Source organism: Manacus candei, unplaced genomic scaffold (genome assembly GCF_025592945.1).
Source record: "Manacus candei isolate 608988 ecotype Guabito, Panama unplaced genomic scaffold, ASM2559294v1 h1tg000051l, whole genome shotgun sequence".
Classification (NCBI taxonomy): Eukaryota; Metazoa; Chordata; class Aves; order Passeriformes; family Pipridae; genus Manacus; species Manacus candei.
The window spans coordinates 1,115,123-1,139,969 of record NW_026138099.1 but is presented as its reverse complement, the minus strand read 5'-3'; the positions used below and the strand labels follow the sequence as shown (position 1 = coordinate 1,139,969).

Below are 24,847 nucleotides of genomic sequence, written 5' to 3'. Positions count from 1 at the left end.
ACTAGAGCTAGGGGGAAATCTGTAAAATCAGGAAATTACATAAGGCAGAGGAAAGATTGTGACATAGCAGTGAAATAATCCATATTTGGTTAATTCCACTAGCTACTCACCCATGCCCTCTTCTAGAACTGTTTTTTTTTTACAGTGATCATGGATAACTGCTGATACAGTATTTTCTACAGCATTTTAGATCATTCCTTGGGGACTTCAAATGACTTTATATCCTCTTGTTTTAATTATGCATACAGAGTATAATGTAGGGATTTGGAAATAAGGAAACATGAGGCCTTGGGATGCTTTATTACATAAGAAATAGCAAGTACTGACTTATTTATTACCTAAACAAGAACACTGAAAATAACTAACATAGTAAAAATCTGTGCCCAAGTATGACTGGTCTTTGGATCTATCTGTTCACACTCCCTTGACTATCCACATTCTGTTCACACACAGCATCTCAGGCTTTCCCAGCAGGGCTCTGACTTTTGATCAAGAATAGTGAAGAGAAACACAGAACAAAAATATCTCTTCTTTCTAGAGAGTCTAGCAGGATGTTATAGATACAGCTATATATGCTGTAGATTGAATGACTTCTGCAGTTAAAACTTCCTTCATTGCAATTTTGTATCTTTGCATACCATGCCAGCAGTATAATCTTGACAATCATAGGGAACTCTAGAATATCCTACTTTTCTGCACACAGTTCCATGCACATAACAAGAGAAGACCTCCTCTCACCATCAAGCTATCATGCTTTCTGGAAAAAACAGTGGGAATTAACAAAAAAAGATTTGAAAACATATAATTATGAGAAAAGGATATTAATAGTAATACCGAAAATGTATATATTCAAGGCCTTTACCCCAATCCTGTCAGTCAGGAAGCAGGCCGCTGTGCAGATGCTGATTTAACAAAAAAAGAAACTGAAATTACGTTTTACAGGTAGTGTGGCAGGGAACAAGGGAGATCTAAAGACCTGGTGTCATGTTGCTATTTCTTAATTAAAAATTGGTGCTTATTATTCTAACCAGATATGTTCAGTGAAGACAGTTGAATGCTGTTTTCTGAAACTGAAGTACTTTGTTCTGACTTCACATTACCTGTAAGTGCTAGACAATCAAATCTAGAAAGCCACAGATGCATCATTCAGGAAAACCTGATATCTGCCACATGCTATACATGAAAGAGAAGTCAAACTCTCAGAGATGGCCACATAGAGGCACAGAGGAGTATCACTAAAGCTGAACACATCTCTCTATTTAAAAGACTGTACAAACCGTTCAAAAATCCATATTCACTGTTTGTGTTGCAATCTGCTGAGACTCTGGTGCACATTCAGAGGCAAAATCATTTGAGAAAAATAAGTTCAATCCTTGCCATTTTCTCATTAAAAAATTTTAAAAGGCATTGGAAAAATTGCCTAATTAGTTTAACTATTAAAAAGAAAAAATGTGTCTTTTTCTCAAACATGTTTCTAACATGTGCAGCCTCAGTGCCCCACTGTGGAAACAGTATTTCCAAAAATAAGGACAGATCTAAATCGATGTTGACACCAGTTAAGATCAGCTGAGAAGAACAACTACAATTTGAATTTTGTTGAAAAGTTGGGGTTTAGGCAGTCTGTTACTAGAGAAACAATAGAGATCAAGACAACAATACCCACAGCCACTGAAGTTATATCCTGAATTACTATCCTAACACCAGTTGACTCTAGGGAAAACAGAGACCAATGACCATACAGAACCTCCTTCCATAGTGAGAGGCAGAAATTTTGCCCTCAGAATTTCTTCTTTAGCCATAATATCTCATAGTGCCTTAACATCCAGAGGTAGGCACTGATTTTATTTCAAAAGCATAGCTTTGGAAGCAGTTGGTAATTAAAACAAGGGAAAATGAAAGTAAACAGCTGGAAGGGTACAACATGACTGGCAAAGATTCACAGGCGTCCTTAGCGGTGAAATGAAATGCAGTGACAGGAAAGCATGTGGCACCCTCCATTGCCAAAGGCATGTCTGGCCTCTGAACTTGCAGTGTACACACAATTTAAGAATCCTACAGGGTTTTTTTCTATAATATCATAGACAGAGGGATAACTTCAGCTAGCTCATTCTCCATTTTCATTTTCCGAAAATAGTTCCACCTGTTAAACCACAGAGGAACTCAAGGATTACAGTCCAGCACAACCTACTAAAGGTAGAACAGAAATAAAGCATCAGTAATCTGAGGTGACAACTGCTCAATTTTCTTCCTGCAAGTCATGTCTAAATCCTAAGTAGTAGCTCTATCCATGTTATACTAGTTTCACAGAAGTCAAATCTAGTTTCACAGAAATCAAATCATTTCCCCCATACACACAGAGCTTCGTGTACTGAATAGATATTTTTTTACATCAGATATTTCAAAGGAAGAGTAGGAAAACCATTGCTTTTTAACACCTGTAAGTCTCTCTGATGTTTCTAAGGTGCTTCACTTATGCATTCCTATAAAGTTTTTACAAAGACTGCATGGACCATAATCCACACAAGGGATTAACCACAGAGTTAGTTAATATTCTGAACCAAAGAATGGTATGGCAATGTGACAGAATGTGTTACTGTATCCTAATTTCTTTATTTAAATGGGGACTACAGACGCCCATCAGATTTCTACCCAGTTGAAGAAACAAGAGAGCAGCTCTGACATGCAAAGGCACAGACACTAACAGAAATGCAAAGCACTATTACTCTGACTCAGCTGACTGTATATACAGCTGTGAAGTATATATGGCTTTTAAGTCAAAAGGGTGACAATATTAATATATTTTCAAATCATCTTAAACACACATCACAACAAATGTGATTGTAAAGTGAACAAAGCAGAGCTAAAAAAAAGGCAAAACAAAAATCTATCAAAAAGCAAACTAGCTATCAAGGTTTCATGACTGTCCAGTCAAATGCTAATGAACTTTTGCCTTCTTGAATTTCATCAATCATTGCAATTCAAGAAAAAAAATTAACTCCAGCCAATTGAGAGCATCACCTTGAATCTGACCCTCTGCTTTATGTGATGAAGGAAATTCTCAGAGGTGAGTTACATGACTATGTTTCACTTGCTCATTTCAGGAGCATTTCCTGTATTTTGTGTAAGAGACATGAGCAGAGACAAAACAAAGCTTCCCAAATAGCAAGACTGGGAAACTATCAAGCAAATCAGATACAAAAATGTGTCATATCCATGATGTGTCATACTAATGATGTGTCAAATTATTTCTCCTTTTCAAGGTTTTAATCATATTAGTTTTAACAAAAGATTGTAACCCATTTTTCATATAGCAATTTGACTTAAAAAAATTCATTTGAAATGTTCCAGCAAAGACTAAAACATACTGACAGCACAATACACTTCAGTGAGCCAATTCTAGGTGCTTTGCATTTCAATAAAACTTCTCCTAGGAGGGTATCCAAGTAGTTTTAAAAAAAATCAATTATTAAAGCTCTTGAATGAGAAAGGTCAATAAAAGTTTCTAGTCTGACTCATAAAAAGTAAAACGTTCATCCAAGGACAAACAGTAACAAATAATGAAAATCCACTGACTTCCTGGTTTACAACATGATCACTCAGCTGAACAGTTTCAGTATTTCATCCAAGATAAACAGCTATAATATGAATGGCATGTTCCAGCTGTTCTATACAAACTATTATCTTACTATTCCACAGAATGCAAGCTGTTCCCAAAACTTCAGTAAGAGAGCAGTGACAATCGAATCACCCATATTTATGGAGTGACTTGGCATAAGAATTTTCAGTGCTTGGGGAAAACATCAATGAAGAACTCAAAGCAACAAGTGCTGAGAGCACTCCATTCTTCTGCAGCAGGTAGGTTTGTGGCCTGCTCATCATCATGGCCAGTCTTCACGAACAAAGATTTGGGAAAGGTCATTACCCTTCGAGCCTGCGCAGTGGATTTTTTAGGTGAGACACAGTGTGCGCTGAACTGAGCCCACCCTTTAATCCTGAGGTTCATCTGCCGGGGCCGAGCGAGTTGGGACGGTGGCAGCGAGGTCCTCAGGACGTAGGTTTGTTTAGAGTGACCTTCTCTTAGATGGATGGCCTTACAGGGCTGACGAGCTCCATCTGCCCGGAGGGGTTCCCTGACCGGGAATCAAACCTGGGCTGCAGCCATGAGAGCGCTGCATCCTAACCACTAGACCACCAGGAGGCCCACCCTGTGGCCTGCTAACAACGTGGTAAAGCATGCATACAGTCCTGCATAGCTGGTGCACAGATCAAAAGAGCTGTTACCTTCCTACGTTTTCCCCCCACATACATTTCTTGAAAAATGCCCAGAGCAACACCATATTTTGAACTGGTTAACAATGTACATTAAATGCACAAACAAACAAACAAAAAATACCTGGTGAGCTCTTCTTTAATCTTCAATGGTTCATGTGGGTAAAACTTCACTCTAAAGCACATGGTATATGGTGGATGAGCTGAAACATTATAAAGAAAAGGAATGAGAACAGTAGCAATCAAACACTGCCTCAGCCACTCTGAAGGAGTGACTTCCAAGAGTCTTAAAAAGTAGCCAGTGTAATGGTTAGCTGAGGCAGAGATTCAAACAAAAGCAGTAAATATTATATATGCTCTATTTTGGGATGGGTTCTTTTGGCAAATGATAAACAGTAAGCAATGATAATACTAAAAAGATTGAAGAAACCATTTAGTTAATGAAGCTAAAGACAATAGAACTATTTCTGTTTCCAGTATTTAATAAAGTTACAGTACTTAATCCTGAGCAATGGTATCAGTACCAGGCCCCAAGTATCATACTTTCACAAGAAAATGGTAAAGGGAAATGGAAGGGGAAGGGGCCCCTCAGCCACTTTAATTCACAGCTAAGTGAAGGCCTATAATATCCCATCTAGTTTTAAAAGTCTTTAGTCTTAACATATACTCAATGTACACAATGTACTCTACTCAATTTTAACTTTCCAAAACCTTGAAGAGACGGTGCTTTTACAGGACAAAAAGAAGGGAAGGCAGAAGAAAAGGACAAACAAAACTACAGAGAAAATGGAGGACAACAGCAGGTCAAAGAGAGAATCATTTTTATTTATTGTAAACTATAACAATAATCACTAAGCTACCAGAACACTTTAATATACCATCTCCTTTAGTTTACTAGTGCACTGGCTTGTACAAACTGCATGTGCAAATGAGTTCATAATCAAGATATTCTTCAAGCTACTCTGACTGCAGTATTTACATGTATGCTGCAGTGTTCCAGAAACACATCTCTGTGTATCATACAGTTTCATGTGATATCCAACAGCAACAGAAAATAAAAATGCATTACATCTGTTGTTATGGTTGGTATCTTTTGGAAGGCTCAACTGTTTTTTGAGGAAGAAGGAATATTTTCATCTTTCAAGACTTCATATTGTACTTTATCTAAGTATGTCAGCCTCAACCAAAATTGCTGATTTCACATTTTTTCCTTGTTTAAATAACTACTCATTTAAGACACAAGAAGGAATGTCAGAAGGGATGTAGATAAAAAGATGAAAAATACAGGAAAAAAAAGAAAGCAAGGAAACAATAACAAATATAAATTAAGAGGAAATGAAGATAGAAAAACAACCCTTAATTGCTCTTTAGAAATGGTTTGAACTTTCACACTAATTAAATCTGGACAAGGCCTCTGAAGGCTAGAAATGCTCGGACTGCTTTCTCTGGGTTTTGCAACTGCAGAGTTGTCTTGCAGTGACTGGAAATAGACTGAAAAAGAGAGTACAGTTATGCCTTCCCTGCCCTGTAATAGCAAACTACAAGGTAAACTGAATTCAAAGTCCCAGAAAGGAAAGCAGCCACCCAGAAGATCACTAAGGAGTCATGTTGCCTGGAGAAAGCAAAAGATAACTGAAGTAATCCTAAATGGTTCTATCTCTTCTCAATAACCTTCTTAAAACAAAGCAAGGGAGAAAAATCTGCATTTTAGGAATACCCTTCCACTTACAAAATATTATAGAAGAGATGATCTGAACTAAATAAACAAGAGTTCTTCCTCAGCAAAAAAGGGACTCCTAAATGTCCTGGCAGATTAAGAATTAGTTTGTGTTTGAAATTATTTCTGCTTGATTGAACAGCTAATGCATGGTTCTGCAGGGCCCTAGCAAATATGAGCCTACAGCAAGATCCTAAAACGTACTGAATTTTACCCAAATTTTTGGATGTCAAGGAAACAATTGAAAATTTGGCTATGGCAAAAAGAAAGAAAGAAAGGAAATAATTAGTTATATTAGAAAAGCCACACTCTGGTAGTATGCAACAACTGTATAAAAATAACAGCTGCCCCATACACAAAGAGTATCACAGGGAGGAAAGGATGGCATACACTGCCCTATAGAGATAGCCCACCTTCATAGGAAAGGTTAGAGTAAGAAATGTTTTACTTGTAGTAGAAGAACAGTATAGAGACTGTATAGACACCAATGCACAGAATATGCAGATTTGCAAAGGCAGTTTAAAGCCTATTTTCCACATCTTTTCCTAGAATTACACTTCTCTAACAACATTTCTCCTCAGAAGTGCAGCAAGCAATACAATACAAGGCTGCTGCAGCCCACTAAGCAGAGGTCCTCTCTGAGAATCTGCAAGAATGGAACAAACCAAGTCTGGAATTCAAAGAGTTAAAAAGCATATGATCGCCTCCATCCAATTCATCTCTGGAAATAAGAAGGTGCCCCGCAATTACAGAAGGAACCAGGATCCTCTGTTCCTTTTTCCCAGTTAGAAAAACAGCCACAATGAACACATGAATGGGGAAGGAGGGAACCCTCAAAGCTATACACTTGTCCTTTCCATCTTAATTTTAAAATGGATCATAAGCTTAATGTTCTTCCAAAGACACATTTATGTAAATATTTAGCAAACCTTTGTCTTACAGATTTTACCACACTGGAGAAAAACAAGAACCTTATGTTCTCTCATTTACTTTGTTCTCAGAGTGGAAACCAAGATAGGCATTGAATTTTATCAGCTCAAGAGAAGAGATTGTCAAGCGAGACAATCTCTCAATTCCTTGAAAATTACTTTCTACCACTTACACATTAAAGTGGAAACAGTAACAACAAACTTTCCCAAAAGAGAACTCAATTAACAGAAGCACATTTCATCAACACAAAACTAGTGTGCATATAAGTCAGTTTTATAATAGCTATTTCTTATAAGCCTTTTCTTTCAGAGGGGTCCTTTATCTGTCAGATAAGGAGCAGCTGGCATAGTGAAATGCCCAAGGCTTTGTCAGAATTTCCTACCATCAGTTTCCTTTCTCACTAAAACAGATTCACAATTACAATAATTTCAAAGGACTTTAGCGTGGAGAATAATGCTGATAGCAATAGAGCGATTAATTTGCCAGTTTATGTGCTAACAGCACATAAGAGGTGAAGGCAAAAGAATAAATAAAATCATTTCAATGAAATCAAATGCTGAAACCAGTCATGATCTAGACACTTATGAAGGAACTACACACACAGTGTAGAAGATTTCCAGGCAACTGATTGTACATTTTTAAAGTTTATTTCAGTTGCATTTAACTAATACGAAGTATTCAATGTACATGAAACAGTAAGGAACTCCCTAAATTAAACCCAAACCTGTGACATCCTGACCAGAACAAAGAGAGATATGAGAGCTGCCTCCCTTGGCACAGACACCAGTAAGTAAGAGACTGAGTCTCACTTGCACTCAGTTTAAGCAAAGCCCACAAGAAAAACTACATATTCATATCACAACTCTTTTCATAGAAAGAATCTGAAACAAGAAAAAATATTTATGTGTGCTGGTTTTGGCTGGGGCAAAGTTAATTTTTTTCAGAGTGGCTAGTATGGGGCTGTGTTTTAGATCTGTGAGACTGCAACATTGCAGAAAACTTCCTGCATTTCTCCTTGATGTTACATATTCTCTGAACTATAGTATCCTACTAAAGGTCAATGAAATTTAAAAAACAAGCAAGCAAAAATTACAGCCAAACAGTCTACATTTTCACTAATGTTGCAGAAGGATCTCTGAGGAACCCTAAGACATATGCCGTTTTTTCCATGTACCTCTTCCCTCAGCAAATGTTTATCCATACCACTTGCTGAGCATGTTTAAAGCAGACTGAATATTACTCATGTTTTTATGCATAAGAGATACCTGATCTATCATAAATCTCAAATTATGGGGTCTCACATTGCATTTAATTATTTACAGGTCAACATAAGGTAAGGTGAATTTATTTATAATAATGCTTTAAAATGTGTTATTAAATCTTCGTAAGGATCATAGGTACAGAATACACAGCATTCAGATTAGTGTATGAAGAATAACACAAAACTTCCTGTTCTCATTTTGCCTGTATTTATGAATCTCAGATTTAATTAAACCCTATTTTAGATTTGTAGTGAGATGCCCATTCATTCCACCTGTTTTCACATTTTAGGACAGCATTAGAGATTAAATAAATCATCTTGAAAAATTCCAATGACCTGACACAGGAGAACATCCTTTTCGCGTTACTCACTAGGATCACAGAATCATAGAATGGTTTGGGTTGGAAGAGACCTTAAAGATCATCTAGTTCCAACCCTCCTGCCATGGACAGGAACGACTTCCACTACGCTAGGTTCCAACCTGGCCTTGACCACCTCCAGGGATAGGGCACCCACCATCTCTCTGAGCAACCTATTCCAGTACCTCACCACTCTCACAATAAAGAATTTCTTCCTAATATATTCTCTAAACCTACCCTCTTTCAGTTATGCAAGGCAGCAAAAAAACCATGGAAATTTTGAACTCCTGCACATCAGACCAACAGAAATTATCCTGTTCCACTGTCATCAACAACAAAACTCATAGCTAGATATATAGCACAAAGCAGGTTATAGGATAGCTGTATACTTACTATACAGAATAACCTTTGAAATTAATCAAAAAACAGCAAGAAGGAAAGTGCATGGTAAAACTCTGTTCTTTACTTAAACATTAGTGCTAATGTGACTCAGGTTTTACACTGTAACATTCCTAGACAGAAAATAAGTATTAAAAAATGTAAGATGGCCAAATACAGAGATTTACTGTCAGCATCTGAGAGAGAACAACAGTATATACAAAAACATGCAAAAGAACAGAAAAATTTATGTGAAAATTTCTTTATCTATGTGGAGGTTTGACCCCAAAAATCCAATCTCCAAGCTCCCCTTACAATTTGCCTCAACACAGAAGAGAAGTTTTCAGACAGGCACAACTCAGCATGGGGGAACTATATTAAAATTTATTACTAACACAATAAATATTATAGAAACTAAAAAGCAAATAAATATACAGTATTAATACAATCTCCACCACCCCTGGGGGTCCTCACACATCAGTTCAGAAGAAAAACCCTCCAGGACAATAGTTAAAGTCTCTCTCTCATTCGGGTATCAGGGAAGGGGTCTTTTGCACCCCCATCAGCTCCTCAGCTTCTGCTGAGGTCTCCTCCTAGACTGCAAAGGAACATTTACTTCACCAGGTCTCCATCACGAGGTCCAGGGAGTCAGCTTTGAGTCCTTTCTCCCTGGTTCGTGAAGGTTCCTCCCAGAGAGTAAGATGTTCACTCTTTCCAAATTGCAGGGTTTCTGGGTCTTGCTCAGTCTTTATACCCCAAATAGTTTTCACCAAAAGTCCTTACCCAGAAAAGGCCTGCTTAGTTTGGTTTTTCTCTGTCTCAGCTGCTGCATCAGCTCGGCTTCCACATGTCACAGGGAGGCATTCCTCCCCCTGCATTCCTCCTTCGGTTTTTGGCTGCCCCAGCCCAAACCTCATGTAGGGCCTCCTCCAAGCCCCTCAGCTGTCTCTCATTGCTCAGTCTCAGCTCAAGGTCGCTACCTCTCCCCCACCATTATAGGGGGAAGAGGGTAGCAGCGAGATTGCTTCGGTCTCCCTCCTCTGCCTGGAATTCTTCCAGCTCTGCACGATCAGAGCTGCTTCTCCAGCTCTGGACCACCCCTCGGCCCATCTCTGGCTCGGCTCCAAATGCCGTGCCTGCCTGCCGGGGGCTAGCTCCAATCCCCTGGCTGGACTCTCAAGTCCACACCACCGCCTCTTCTGGGCAGTGGGGAGGGGAAAAGCCCCCTAGCCTTCGGCCACAAGCATCTGGTCCAGTTATAATACTCTCCCGGGCTCCCTGCAGCCCAGCCACGGGGGAAAAGAGGGCCTGGCCCCCTGCAAGGGGCCCTCTCACCTCATAGCTTCCATTCTCTCTCTCTCTCTGCCAACAACTTCCTTACAGCTGTTGTAATATCCTAATTTCACAGAGGTGGAACACAGCTCCAACTGGCTCCTCATCAGAAACTCACCTGGGACCAACCACTTCCAGCCCCTCTGGGGGGGAGGGGGTGGCGGCTCAAACCAAGACAATCCAGAATCACAAAAATGCAGCTACCTTAAGCATTTTTCAGGAAAGTTTTCTGACACACTATTGGAAGCACAGTGCTCACAGCTACTGATTATAGGTCAACAAGTGGCTTCAACCAGTACAAACAAGATTGGCAGTGGTTCAGGACATTTCTCAGAAGCTAAATTTTCCCCTCTCAGGTAAAATTAGTGGTACAAAATGGCTGAGGTACAGACCTAGACTTTACACATCAGGTTATGACACAAACATTACAGTGACAATGGAAAATGCAGAGGTAGATGAGGAGACAAAAAACATATCATGCCTTCATTCTTTGTGTTGCGCCAGAACACATTTAAGTATGGTTTTATATGTGATAAGGCAAAATATAAAACATTTTGGAAGAGTCCTCCTATCATATCCCAGTGTTACTTAATATGAACTTAAAGCAATTTTTGTCAAAGCTAAAGAAATTAAAATGGTAGTACATCACACAAGAAGCTGTGGAAACTTTAGAGCTTCAGACATACAACATTCCATCTCACTGACAGAAATGTATAGTTGCCAAATTATAATTTCTGTACAACCTAACTATACAGAGGGATTGTGCCTGAATGATTCATGTAGTACCGAGGTCCATGAAATCTAGTACCTACTAAAATCTGCATTAGAACACTACTACCAATCAATCCCTTTCTGCTCCGAATATTTGTCAATAGTGAGCTGAATGAAAAAATACACTGAAAACCTTGCTACTGTGCAGCACAAATGTAGCTGAGCTCAAGCACAGAGCATTTTCAAATTTTTTTCTGCAAATAGAATCATAGAATCATAGAATCGATTGGGTTGGAAAAGACCTCCGAGATCATCGAGTCCAACCCTTGGTCCAAATCCAGTCCATTTACTAGATCATGGCACTCAGTGCCACGTCCAATCTGCGTTTAAAAATCTCCAGGGATGGTGAATCCACCACCTCTCTGGGCAGCCCATTCCAATGCCTGATTACTCTCTCTGTAAAGAATTTTGCAAGTACTTCATAATGCAAGTACTTCATAATCCTATGTGAATCTAAACATTCAACCTAATTTAAAACTTTTTGAATCATTAGTATTAGTACATCCTACTATTGAATCAGAGGAAATAAAAGTCTATTCTTACAAAATAGATAATTTCACTGTTTCCTGAATTCCTTACTGGCAAAGAAAGAAAATGAAATATCCATTTAATATAGTCACTATGAGTAGCTTTCTGCTACCATTTCTCCCAGAAGTCGCATGTACATAATGTATGTTCTACTTATTAACTAGGAGGACCTCTGGCGGCCTAGTGGTTAGGATGCGGCGCTCTCATGGCTGCAGCCCAGGTTTGATTCCCGGTCAGGGAACCCCTCCAGGCAGATGGAGCTCGTCAGCCCTGTAAGGCTCGTCAGCCCTGTCCCAGCTCGCTCGGCCCCGGCAGATGAACCTCAGGATTAAAGGGTGGGCTCAGTTCAGCGCACACTGTGTCTCACCTAAAAAATCCACTGCGCAGGCTCGAAGGGTAATGACCTTTCCCAAATCTTCATTCGCAAAGACTGGCTATGAAAATTATTAACTAGTCACTTCATTGCTTCAAGTTTTTACACTTTCCATCTGCTGCTAATTGTCACTTGTGTCACCTGCGACTGGGATGCTCTGCAAATGAATATCAGTAATTTCTTCTTCTGAGTCTAAACCTTTTCATAGTAAACGGAATATTTTTAGATAAAATACAATTTAACCTTGTGCCTTTAGAAATTGTTTTGTGTTCTACATTAATATAGCCTATTTTTAGAAAAATTAATCAAAAGGTTCCTGATTCCAAATGGTTACCAAAACATTCTGTGGGACCAAAAGATACACTTATGCATAATCTACATGGATTCTACACATGTATATAAAATATACATATATATATATATATCTTTATTTTGTTCCTTAAGTGGTTATTGTAGCAACTGAGGTCCTTCATCTGTGACAAAACACAAAGTTAAGTTACAATATTATTAAACTGAAGTTGCCAATCACATAGTTAATATCGTGTCCTAAATCTAAGGCTGATAACAGAACTCCTCTGTTAGCATCTCATTCTCCTCCTCTGCTTTCTTAAGACCTTTTCATAACAATAAATAACCTCATGCTAGCTGCATTTTATTTAGCTTTTTTTGCTATGCGTTCATTTTTCAGTTTTTAGAGTTCTGATTAGGATTCTATCACAAAAGCCATACATGTCCTCTGATTAGACCATCACATCACTACATCTATGGAATTATTGGACTGACATCTCTCACATCTAGGCAACATCTATATGCAGGTAGAGTTGTCTTGAATAAATCAAAACACTCTCAGTGCATCTGTTGGCAGAGCTCCTGAATATGTTACTATGCAAAATGCAACAAGAAGAATGAGCTCTTATGCTTTCTTGGGTGGAAGCAGTGATACAAATGCAGTTTAGATGATATATTCAGAAACTGTTCTACTTCTGATACACACTGAAAGGAAGAAAGATATTAAGATAATTTCTATTTAGTACAGTTCCTCTTTTTTTTCCTTCGCTAGCATTGTTGAGGAGCATGACCTACTTTTTGTTTGCCATTCTTGAACTTAATTTTTACTGGATAACACTCCAGCTAGCTAAACACCAGTTCACACTGAATATGCCAGGCATACATGTGTATGTGTATATACACATGTATGCACATGTTGCAATACTGCTGCATTAATGGAAGAGTTCTTTTAAGTATCCCAGTCAACATCCAGCATTAACTGGTTTTGCGTATTGGAAAATATCTTAAGCCTTGTCACATTTTAAAGTAAATACATTATCTCCTATACAAAAGGCACCTTGCGTATATGCTTAAAGCAGAAAACAACTGTATACAAAGCATATGTGAATAAATTCTCCTTCATTTAATAAACTAAGTAGATAGTTAGATAAGAGCTAAGACAAAACTTCCAAGGAACTAAGTCAGGTCTCCAGAATTGACAAATAAACTGTCTTCTACTGCTGGATATAAACTTTTGAGTACCAAAGTAGTTCTGTTTCCTGAAGAGGTCTTCACAGTTGTCCTATTTAATGGAAATGATAAACTAGACTATCCTTTAAAAAGGATAATTAAAATAACGAATTCCTATTTTGAGGACACTTTTTAAAATAATGATCCTTATTTTCCCCCTACATGTGGCAGGAGCTAACCACTTAGCTCACAGTACTTGAGTTTGCTGGACTATAAAAATTACCTCAAACCCTTTCTCTGCATTGTCAGGAAGCAAGGGGCAGCAGGAAGAGGGAAAACTGGAAAAGACCCAGAAGCAAATTGCTACGCTCCATTTTTTATTGCCATCTCCCAGTGGCTGATTGTGTCTGACTGAAAACGAAAGCCTGAACATACAGGTTTTCCCACTAGATCTCCCACTCCACACAATGCCTGCTGGCCTCCGGCTCTAGCCTTGAGCGGTAAGGAAAAGTTTTTGATACGCAGCACAGCACACTGTGAGATGGTGAAATGAAGATAGCATGGAGTTTTTAGGACTGTGGATAGGACATGAAGGGCCTATTTGCACCAAGAAACAAATGAAACAGAGTCTAAATTACTGCATGGAAGCAAAATAAAACCTTTGGACATTTCAAAATAATTTTTAAAACCTGAGCTCTAAACACTTACATTTCATTTGCTTGAAGATGGACTTGTTAGGCTCAAGCCAGTGCTGGAAAGGCAAAGCAGAGAGCAGAGGTTAATATGGATGGCAGTAGACAAAAATATCCTTGTTTGTTACCAAAAATGAGAAATAGGATTTTTGTTTCACTGAGACATACATAAATGGGAAAAGCACCTCTATACAAGAATTGCATTGTATAAGCACACTTGATGTCACCACTGCCTATAAGATGGATGTAGCTGATGTAGAAATAAGAAAAATATTTCAAAGATGCATTTGAAGGTGACAGGCTCTAGTGCTAAGCTTGGAGCAGACATGTCAATCTTACACTTTAAGTAATTTTTTTCTAGAAGAACGATCGTATTGGACAGCAGAATAGACTACTCAGAAACTTTAACAGGATCTGTTCATTAATGCTGTCTTCTACAGTTCTTATAACTGAGGCATGTATAAGTACTTTATTCTCAGTCAAAACCCTCAGGGCAGAAGTAATTGTTCTCTTCTAGCAATAATTAAAAATCTGAAGGGAAAAAGAGTGCATTTTTCCAGGAAATGTTCACAATATGGACAGCCAGTGCTCAACAGAGAGATATGGATGCTTACCAGTAGGTGCATAACTTTCCAGTAAAAGAGTGATGGCAGGGAAAGCGGTTTTTTTGTTTGGTTGGGTTTGGTGTGGGTTTTTTTATTCTCCTGGAAAATAAACTCAGATTCTTCAGTAATGAAAATCTAGGCTCACATTCTATCTAAGAGCTTTAGCGCATCCCTTGCTAACAGTAGCTGAACCATTCAGGAGGATGTTTTGATAGACAAAAGAACATGCTGATATTCAAGTGCCCCTTCTGACCACAGCCAATAGCTTTTGTATGAGGATTTTTCCTGTAAGCAAAAAATCTCCACTCTAAAATGAGATCTGTGCTGCAGACGCAGCTGGTCAAAAGGCGTAGTATTCAGCTTTAATAAGCATAATCAACACGGGAAGGCCTTGCACTAAGGGGTTTCATTTTTAACCCTTTCATTCTAGCTCTAAAAGCCTATGGTTTACTGCAAAAAGAAAACCTACCATTTATTAAAACATAAGTAATACTTAAAATATCCTACATCAGCTACCATTTTTCCTCATAACTTATAGTAATTCTTCTACGAAGAAAGGCCAAGGGGATATATTTGGAGGAGCTGTAGGAGCTGCTGGAAAATTATTATATTTTAAATTATGATATCTCAAGAGTTCAGTCAAAGTCAGGATGACTATAAATTAGTTTTCTGAAACAGAACTTCCAATAAGACAAATACCTTGAAAAGAACATTTTCAAATCTCTGCAGTGTAGAAACTCTTGCATAAAGTTTACGGAAGTACTGGAGATAAGCACTGAAACATACTTCTGTTTGAAGCTCACTTATCACTGAGAGACTGATATGGAACCCCAGTATTTAGAAGACAAACACCACAAAAAAACCAACAACCCCAAACTCCAAACAACAACCACAACAAAAAACCCACCCTATGCCATTTCTTTACCTATTTCCTTTTCCCAGTATCTCTCTTTTTTGGAGAAAAGATGAGAGAAACAGAATTGAGGCAGCAATGACTGTTTCACTGACCTACTAGAAATATCTAGGTCATTTCATTCCTTTCTTAGATTTTACATATACATTATTGATATATTTCATTCTGAATAATGGGTGGTGAGTGTTGATCATAAAAAGGTAAAGGCAATCTCATTTAAGAAATCCTATACACTCCACACTGCTTTATAGATACATAATCCAGAATGAATTAACAGATAAAAAAACAGTCAAGACACACAGACATGAAAATTTTTTTTCCTTAACCTCTTCACGCACACACTCCACCTCAACCAGGCTCATGGCAGTCCTAGTTGAAGATTCAGACAGCAAAGAATCAATTAGACACTGAGTCATGATGTACTGCTCCCGGGAAACTGAGAGTTTAGAGGTATTCACTATTTTCATATAGCAGAAGCACAGCACCATTTTATTATATTTTTTGAAAGACTAATCTGAAATATAAGCAGAGACCAGATCAGCATTTAGAGCTGTTTGAAAAAGTCAGTTACCTATTCTAAAAAGTCAGAAGTAAAAAAAGTCAATTTGCAAATATGAAACCCTCATAATTCACGATATGAAAAATGAAAGAGCGGAGACATGGATGAAATTCCCTATTCAGTGCACCAAATCCCCAGGAACGCAGATTTACCTAACATGTCTAAAAGCAAACATTTCACTAAGACCTGAGTTTCATGGGTTAAAAACTGATTTGAAAAACACTGAACAATTAAGCAGTGTACTTGCTTGTGGAGGTCACGGTACTGACAGGCACTTTTAAGAAGCTCAGATTTCTGTGGTGACCTTCTGTTGGTGAAAGATTGCAAATGTGCACACAATTTAGCTGAATCTTCCAGAAAACTGATCAGTTACTTTATAATTTGTGGAGATTTTCAAAGACACAGCAATTAGGTGCTTAATGCTCGCTGACTGTCACAGGAAGATAAACGTCTAGTCATAGCTAATGCTTCTGAAAATAGCCACACCTATATTTGTTTGAATATTTCAGTTCGAGTTTTAGGAAAGATTTTCCCCTGAATACTTACTTATCTTCCAGCCTTACAGCATTGACTATTAATAATTAATACATGTGCCTTATCTCTGCTATAGAGTGTCCAGGCTATATTTATTCCAAGATTAATTAGCTGTTATAGCTAGGACCAGATTAAGGTTCCCATAAATCAATCAAAGGGTTTCTGCAGAAACTTTAACTTGAAAAGTGTCTGGTTTTCCAAAATGCTTTTTTTATGTAGCAATATTTTTTTAACAATTTTCCTGAAAAAGTAAAAAAAAAAAATATCTGATGAAAGGAAAATAAAACATTTTGAGTTCGCTTGTCAGGACAAATTTTAGAAGCATTTTACATGTTCAACAGCAAAGAAATGTCATTAAAACTGTATGCCGCTCCACCTTGTGAGAACAGTTCATAGGTGTTTTCCACTCTTTATTGTAAGACTAACGCTTCATAAGACAAATAAAACAAACAAAACTAGTCAGACGTAAAATTGGAGCTAGATACAAGAATCTTTCATTCCTCTACTAGCAGTAAAATGTGTAAACTAGGGAGAGAAAAAAACCTCCAAAACTTTTATACAGTTTCATTTTTTGCCTCATGTATTTGACACTGTAGTCCATAAAGGCTGCTTTAATTGGATGATGGCTTACAATCTCAAACCAGGTTGGCTTTATATGTGATAGTACTTAACAATTATCAGAAATAATTTCTGCAGGGGCTGATCCTCTTGTTTCACTGAGAGCATGTTAGCAACATGGTTGTTGCCCAATGGGGAAGAACAGTTTGAATCCTAATCCAGCTAACGCATATTACCAAACATTCATGTTCAGCACTACTAATTTCTAATCTTTTTGCCAAAAGAGGTTTGGGTGGCCACTGGGTATCTCAGTGATCAAGACAGATGTCCTCACAGAAGCAGAAGGCAAAGAGAAAGATACCCAGAGATCTTCAAGGTCAGTCATGAGATACCTAATGAGTCTTGGTGCTTCAAGTGCCAGTGGTGAGTAAGATAACTATTCTGGGTATCACTTTTGGTGCTGGAATCATAAAATATGCTGAGAATTGCCTTCTGACTAAGATTTCGTTGTGATTGCATGCTGCGTTTCAGACTGATGCTATCTTTGCTTTGTAAATAGAGCCTTCACCTCTGATCAGCCTTTAAGTGGCACTGAGTGGTCATTAGCGAGGCCAGGTGTGTTCTTGCTTACCCACAAATGCTGAGCAGCTGATGTGGTATCAGCTTTCATAGCAAATGCTCATGGTGAGCAAGGACACCATGCAAGGGTAAAAGCACCATTCTGGAAAGTCAATTTAACTCCACAAACACTGATGTGCTTTTAGTAAAGGGACTGCAGCCAACAATTTGTTTCAAACAAAGCCATTCACTGAGAAGCTCTGAGAGGACTGAGCATGGTCTCAATAGAGCACAGGGTAAAGGGCTTAAGAATTAGAAATGGTGAGGAAAGAGGACGCAGCCATAGAATCATAGAATGGCCTGAGTTGGAAGGGACCTTAAACATCATCTATCTCCAACCCCCATGCCATGGCCAGGGATACCTTTCACTAGACCAAGTGGTTTAGACCTCCATCCAACCTGGCCTTGAACATTTCCAGGGATAGGGTACGCACAACTTCTCTGAGGTCAGTGTCTCACCATCCTCAAAGTCTCCCCTCCTCCAAGCCAAGAGGTTTTTTGATTTAGTCCCCTGAGAAGCAGTTATGAAGGGGTAATCAAAAGTGGCCAAATATTGTGAATATTTAAATCTCCCTTGACAAGTAATACTTAGCCAAATAAAATTAATTTTATTTAAACTTCAACCCTATATTAATCTTGAAAATTAATACTTAACCTCTTCTTTTAATGGAGAGCATAATTAAAGTAAATTTTCTTTAGCCTCAAGGTAGTGAGGCTAAAGGACCAGGTTACAGCCTGGGAAAAAAACCAAAAACAAATGAACAAACAAAATAAAGTAACAGTATCCAAAGATGATGGAAACTCTGAGAGGGAAATTAATTGGATGCCCACTCTATACAGGCACAACAGACGCCAAATGACCCAGGGCACACCGCATGTCTCCTTCTTCATGCGCTGAGCCTGATACCATTTTTTCATGGTTTTAAGAACCTTTATACCAAGAATATCAATGTTGTTCTGATGTAGCAACAGAGCTGCTCCTCTGTACTGCTCCCAAAATCAGGACACTGACTCTGTTTAGTGGTATGCTAAGCAGGAGCAAACAAGGTACATCACTATCACAAAAATTAATCTGATTCAGAAATAGTAGAATATACTAGAACAGAATAATTTGTATGATTATGAACTGGAATATATTAAACAAATTTCCAAATTATCACTCTGTTAATCCTTCCACACTAAAATATTCAGAGGAACACCAATACTATATGTTGGAGAGCTCAACTTATCCATAATTTCTACATCAGCTGAACATGTGGCCATAAATTCTGCATATATTGATGTATGTATGAGCCACCGCATGCTCAGAGACAACAGTTCACAAATTGATGGGGAAAAAAAATCTTTGTTTTTATCAAAATAGCTTGCAGAATGGTTTATTTTACAAGTTTATTAATCTTCACACAAAATATTTCAGTTAGTAGCATTTCTGCTAAATTAAGTGTATATAAATATATATATTCACTTTGTACTAATATTCATTTCAGTCCAATTCTTGTTTAGTACCTGAATGCAACTCCTCTGGTAAAAGCAAGCTACCATTTAATTCAACACTTTGTCCCTGAAAATGGACTGAAGCAAACATTTGGGAAAAGAACAAGAGCAATAATTCCCATAGTGCTCACTGGGCCTTTTACACCAGCCTCTATTACAATTTTTTTGTAAGTCATTGTAGACTTTCACCAATTTGTCTAAACTCCTATTTTAATACTTTTAATACTTTTTTCATATTTTTGACAGCTACCATGAATTTTATGACTGGGTATGGTATTTTAAAACTGTTTCTCAATACCAATTGCTTTATAGTTTATTTTTGCTTCAGTTCTGTTGTAAGAATTACAGGGCATTCTTTCCCTGATCACTTCCTCCAAGGCACTTTACGTCATATCTTTCTCATTCACTTTTGCTCATTCTCTTGCTCTCACTCCTTCTCTCTCACTCACCTCTTTTCCTAGCTGTATCATTCGAGTCTAATCCACCTCTTAATGTATTAAATCCTTTCCTACTTGACATAATTCTCATGGCCTTCTTGGTTCCTTTTCTAGTTCTACTATATTTTTTTGAACCAGCATGACCTGAACATCAAGCACTGTCACAGCAAGACTTTATGCAAACACATGTAACTTCTTTGATAACTCTGTCCTGGAGGAAAGATTCATATGCATGGAGAAGGACTAAAATTTTTATTTATCTGTGGCTCAGTCACTCTAGTGTTCAGTCTATAATACTTCTGCTCTACCCCTTCAAAGAAAATAGAGAGCTTCCAGACAGATCTTTTCACGTAGCTGTATGGAGCCTTATGATTCATTACACAAAGACATAACTTCATTAAGCTGAGCTTGCAAATTATCTGGTGTGTCTTTCTCCCAACCTTCACCATTCTCAACTTAGGTTATCAGATTAAACAAATATTCTGCCTAGGTAAATTGGAAGTGATGTACTCTAGAATCCAAACGGGTCTCCCCATCAGCCTTACTAGTGAAATAAACATGCAATCTGACAAAAAAGCTCTCTCTGTTTAGAATTGCCCAGCGGTTTTTACCACATTTAAGACTGAGAGCAAAACGAGAATTGTATCTCCGACAGTTCTTTAGAGGGAAACTGGCAGACATATCGACAAATTCATACTGCACAGTGTCATCTTTCTAGCAATGCACCAAGCCAGGCTCTGTGCTCTGGGGAAGTCAGAAAATCCCGGTGTACTCAGAGCCTCCATTCAAGATCAACTGCACAGAGAGAATGTATTCACAGAGCAGTTTCACTGATTCAGAAGCTTTGTTTTCATAATGCCAGGCAGAAAACCACTGCATTGCTGTGCTGCTCCCAGACAGCCCTGCAGCACATCCACATGACAAAGCATCTTAATGCTTAAGGTCTCAAACCTTTCTACAGTGACAGTTTAGACTTCACAGTTGCTTCAGGGTCCTACAAAGCCTTTTCATAACACTTCCAAGCTATCCTATGGGTACTTTCAAGGTATTTCTGCCTAACTACCAACTCATACTTTCACACTCAAAAACATAATCATAAGCATGTGTTCAGACCAACCCACCGAGGGTAAAAAAAAAGGAAATACATATTTCCAACTTTAAATCACTGCTCAGGTGTCCTCCTGAAGAGACTTAAAGAATATATTTCACCACACTAATATCTTCCTTCAGTTCAATCTTCCAGTGCCCTCAATACCAATGACCTCCTTCAACAAAGTGTCAGCTCTAGTGACAGATGCTGAACAGATGCATTGTATCATTTTATTCTCATCTCATACCAGTTCAAAAAAAACCAAAAAAAGGATGTTCAGTCAACCCAGGGTATCTGGCACAGAATAAACCATGCTGCATTTCCTCGAGGGTAAGAGTGTGGTAATTGGCCCCAATATAATATCTAATACATTAAAATATACCAGTAAGTAGTTCCTTGAGTAGGAGAATCAGTAACAGCTCCTCCATCTGTGTTTCCTGTTTGAAACTACTAAAAAGTGCAAGCTCCAAATGATGATTTCTGTGTTCTTACTGTGTCTCTGTTTCAACTACTTCTAGATTTCCTGGAGTGGCTTTGCCCTACAGCATTTCCCACAGTCAGAATAATAATAGGGTTCTAACCACCATCTTGCAGTTTACCTTCTTGTAACCACACAGGAACCTAACATTTGAGAACTATATGGAATCACAGAATCATTAAGGTTAGAAGAGACCTTTAAGACCATCCAGTCCAGTTGTCCACCCAGCCCTGCCTCTGTAAACCCTACACCACTAAACCACAGCACCCAGGGCCAGATCCAGATGCCTCTTGAACACCTCCAGGGCTGGTGACTCCACCACCTCCCCGGACAATCTATTCCAAGACCTGACCACCTTAAGAGTGAACAAATTTTTCCTAATATCTAATCTAAATCTTCCCTGTCTCAGTTAAATCCATTTCCTCTTGTCCTCTCACTGCAGACACAGCAGAAGAGACCGGCCCCTGCCTCACTGCAATGTCCTTCCAGGTAGTTGTAGAAAGCGATGAGGTCCCCCTGAGCCTCCTCTTCTTGAGACTAAACGAACCCAGCTCCCTCACCTGTTCCTCACAAGACATGTTTTTAAGACCTTTCATGAGCCTTGTTGCACTTTGCTGAACACACTCCAGCACCCCAATGTCCTTTTTAAAGTGAGGGACCCAAAACTGAACACAGCACTAGAAGTATGGCCTCATCAATGCCGCATACAGGGGGATGATCACTTCCCTAGTCAAATCTGACCAAAACTGGCTTAAAAAGTTACTACAGCTGAGAGTCAGGGAGAAAGGCAATGTGATCCCAAATACTTAGTTTTCTCAGAAATCCACGTGAAAAAATCAACAGTTAATATATGAACATTAGGAACTCCTCTGTTCCCAGTGGAATATCATTACATATAAAATGGCATACTGCAATTTACTACATACTACTAGGATAGTCTTGACATTTCTGAATATATCCTAAGGCACAGTCTCCCTAAAGGAACATCCAAATGTGATGCAAAAAGATAAAACAGCAGATATGATGTAGAACCTAGAGTCTTTAACTGCTAGATAATTTGATGTCATTGTCATTATTACTCTCCCGTATACCCAAAGATACAAAAAAAGCTATGCCTTCTTTTGTGTCTCCCATGCCTCCTTCTTTTGTGTCTCCCAGGATTTCTTTTCTGTTCTGGAATAGAAAATGGAAAACTATAGAAAATTTTTAAAAGTTTAAGTACGCCCAAAAGATACACACACATTTACTTATGTAATAGGAAAGGATTGTTATAAAAGTGGGACTGAGGGGAAAAAGGAGTGTATACATTATAACTTACTTGAAAAATAACCTATAAAAACAACGTGTTTTCCCACATTTCAAAATTTTGTTCCAATATAAGACAATTAGCTCAATTATCTACCTTTTTTTTACATCTGAATGTTCTAAACAGAAATTTTGAAATATTTCATTTGAAGCATCTGAAATATTGAAACAGTCAATTTTTTAAATTCTCAAACTCAGACAAACATTTCAACACTCCTAAGTCAAAATGCTACATTTTGGTAGCATACTCTGAAAGAAGACATCTATGGTGAAATAAAGCAGGTATTTTTGCCTGCTTGGGCTCCCTCAATAAATTACAAAACAAAAGGACTGTAAATTAGCTTTTGGAGCAACTCTGAAAGCTCTGCACAAAAAAATTTACATATGAATAAAAGGGAGCAAGTATCACTAATAGACTAAATGCCAACAGGAGTAAATCTGCATAATATTTAATATATATGTATGTATGTGTGTGTACACTATATAATAATATACTATTATGTCATATAGCTTAACTATTCAAAGAGCCAATCAAGAATAATTCACTGAAAGCCAAAGTTAAATGCATGATTTCGGCAGTTTCATTTGGAATCATTGATATAGCCCTTTCTGTAAAAAAACAGAGACTGTTTGCTGTTGAATATAAACTACAGCAGAGGCTTTCAGCACTTCCAAGAAACTGGGCAAAGCACGTACAACAATGAGTTGTACGCTACCTACATCAGAATCAATATTAAGTCTCCTAAAAAACAGTTATGCTTTTTGGTTGCAGTTCCTATTACATGCATTTTGGAAGAACCTTCAGAAGATGGTGCCTAGTCTCTATCTTTGTCGGCATTTAATATAAACTCCTTCCATAAAATTATAGAGAATTTTCTGAAAATTATTTACAAATCTAGTGTAAAAACTTTGCCCCACTACCTCTATTATGTTGTTCCAGACAGTGCAGCTCTCACCAGTTTAAGAAAGCACCTCCCTTGCATAAATTTTCTTTTTTTTTCTACTTTACAATCTGATGCATGTATAACCATATCTTCTTAGCCTTTGTTTTCCAGCACTAAATGCGTTATGTCCTTCTTAACATCCTGTCATAAATAACTTCTCCATTCTCTTTATATTCTCTCTGTATATACTGCTTCTCCTTCTTTCCTCTTTCCCTCCTCAGTTAAATTGACCTTTCTTAAATGCAGATATCTAGATCAGAATAGCTGAGGTCTCATTAGGGTGTAACAACATTAATACTTTCCTGAAATTTAATCCTAAGAAAAGGTAAATAAATTTATCATTATTTATCATAGTCACATCATGAACTAAAACCAGACCAGTCACTATGCATTTTATACATTATCCCGCATCTCTTTATTTGTCTATGGGGCACTGAAGTACAATGTCATACACATTGTTAACTGGTACAGGATGAATTATCACTTTCTTTTCAGTGGGAACACTAAACTGGGGAGTGCTGTTCCTAAACCATGGCATGAGGCATTTACTGCTGAACTTTTATCTAGCTACAATGCCTAAGTTCCTAATTATTCATAAAGTCTCATGCTTGTTATACTACTAAGAGATCGTTGGTTAGTATGTTACTTTAAGATCAAAAAAAAGATCGGAACAGTCTTCTGCTGCAGAAGTTTCAAAATTCTTCTGCATCTGAGTAAGAGGTATTTATGCATCTGTATGCAGAAGCAAGATTCATGTAAGTGAACCTCTACAGGATCAGAGATTCAGAAGAGCCAGATGACATAAAAACAAAATTACTTTATTATAGCATTTGGTTAAAGTTTTAGTCCTTAGGATGGAGTCTGTGGCAGAGGAAATATCCACTCTGAGGAAAAGCATTTTACGTTTAAATATTAAGACGTGCAATCTTAAAAAAAAAAAAAAAGGGAAAAAACCAAACAAAACAGGACAAAGGGACAATAGAAGATAGTGCACATAAAAATAGCTTATTTTGATGAATTGTAACATAAGAGAAAAATACGTTTCTTTCAACTCATCATCAGAGTTTTTGAGTCTGTATAAAGAAATATCCCTTATGAAGCCTGTCCTAATTCACAAGATAATTTAAAATAAAGAAATAATATCCAAGAGAAGTTATCCATTTGCTTAAAAGCATGAGAACATTTAAAAATGCATGTATGGAAAATGTAAGTTTGATAAGTTGGTTGATACAAGCCATCCTACT

The 24,847-nt window shown here is 37.9% G+C and overlaps 1 protein-coding gene across 8 annotated transcripts in view; it reads right to left on the bottom strand.

Annotated features, from left to right (window-relative positions):
• FRMD3 (FERM domain containing 3) overlaps positions 1 to 24,847 on the bottom strand; it is a 146,044-nt gene that overhangs the window by 48,179 nt on the left and 73,018 nt on the right. For 2 of the 8 annotated variants that reach the window (XM_051801432.1, XM_051801434.1), the window contains exons 3-5: positions 14,683 to 14,772; positions 14,085 to 14,127; positions 4,394 to 4,472 (exon numbers count right to left, since the gene is read on the bottom strand). In XM_051801432.1, coding sequence (XP_051657392.1) covers positions 4,394 to 4,472; positions 14,085 to 14,127; positions 14,683 to 14,772 — 212 coding nt within the window. Of the gene's footprint in view, positions 1 to 4,393; positions 4,473 to 9,535; positions 9,852 to 14,084; positions 14,128 to 14,682; positions 14,773 to 22,469; positions 22,528 to 24,847 lie in introns of those variants that run through there. The other 6 variants (XM_051801440.1, XM_051801435.1, XM_051801436.1 and 3 more) reach the window with 5 other exon arrangements.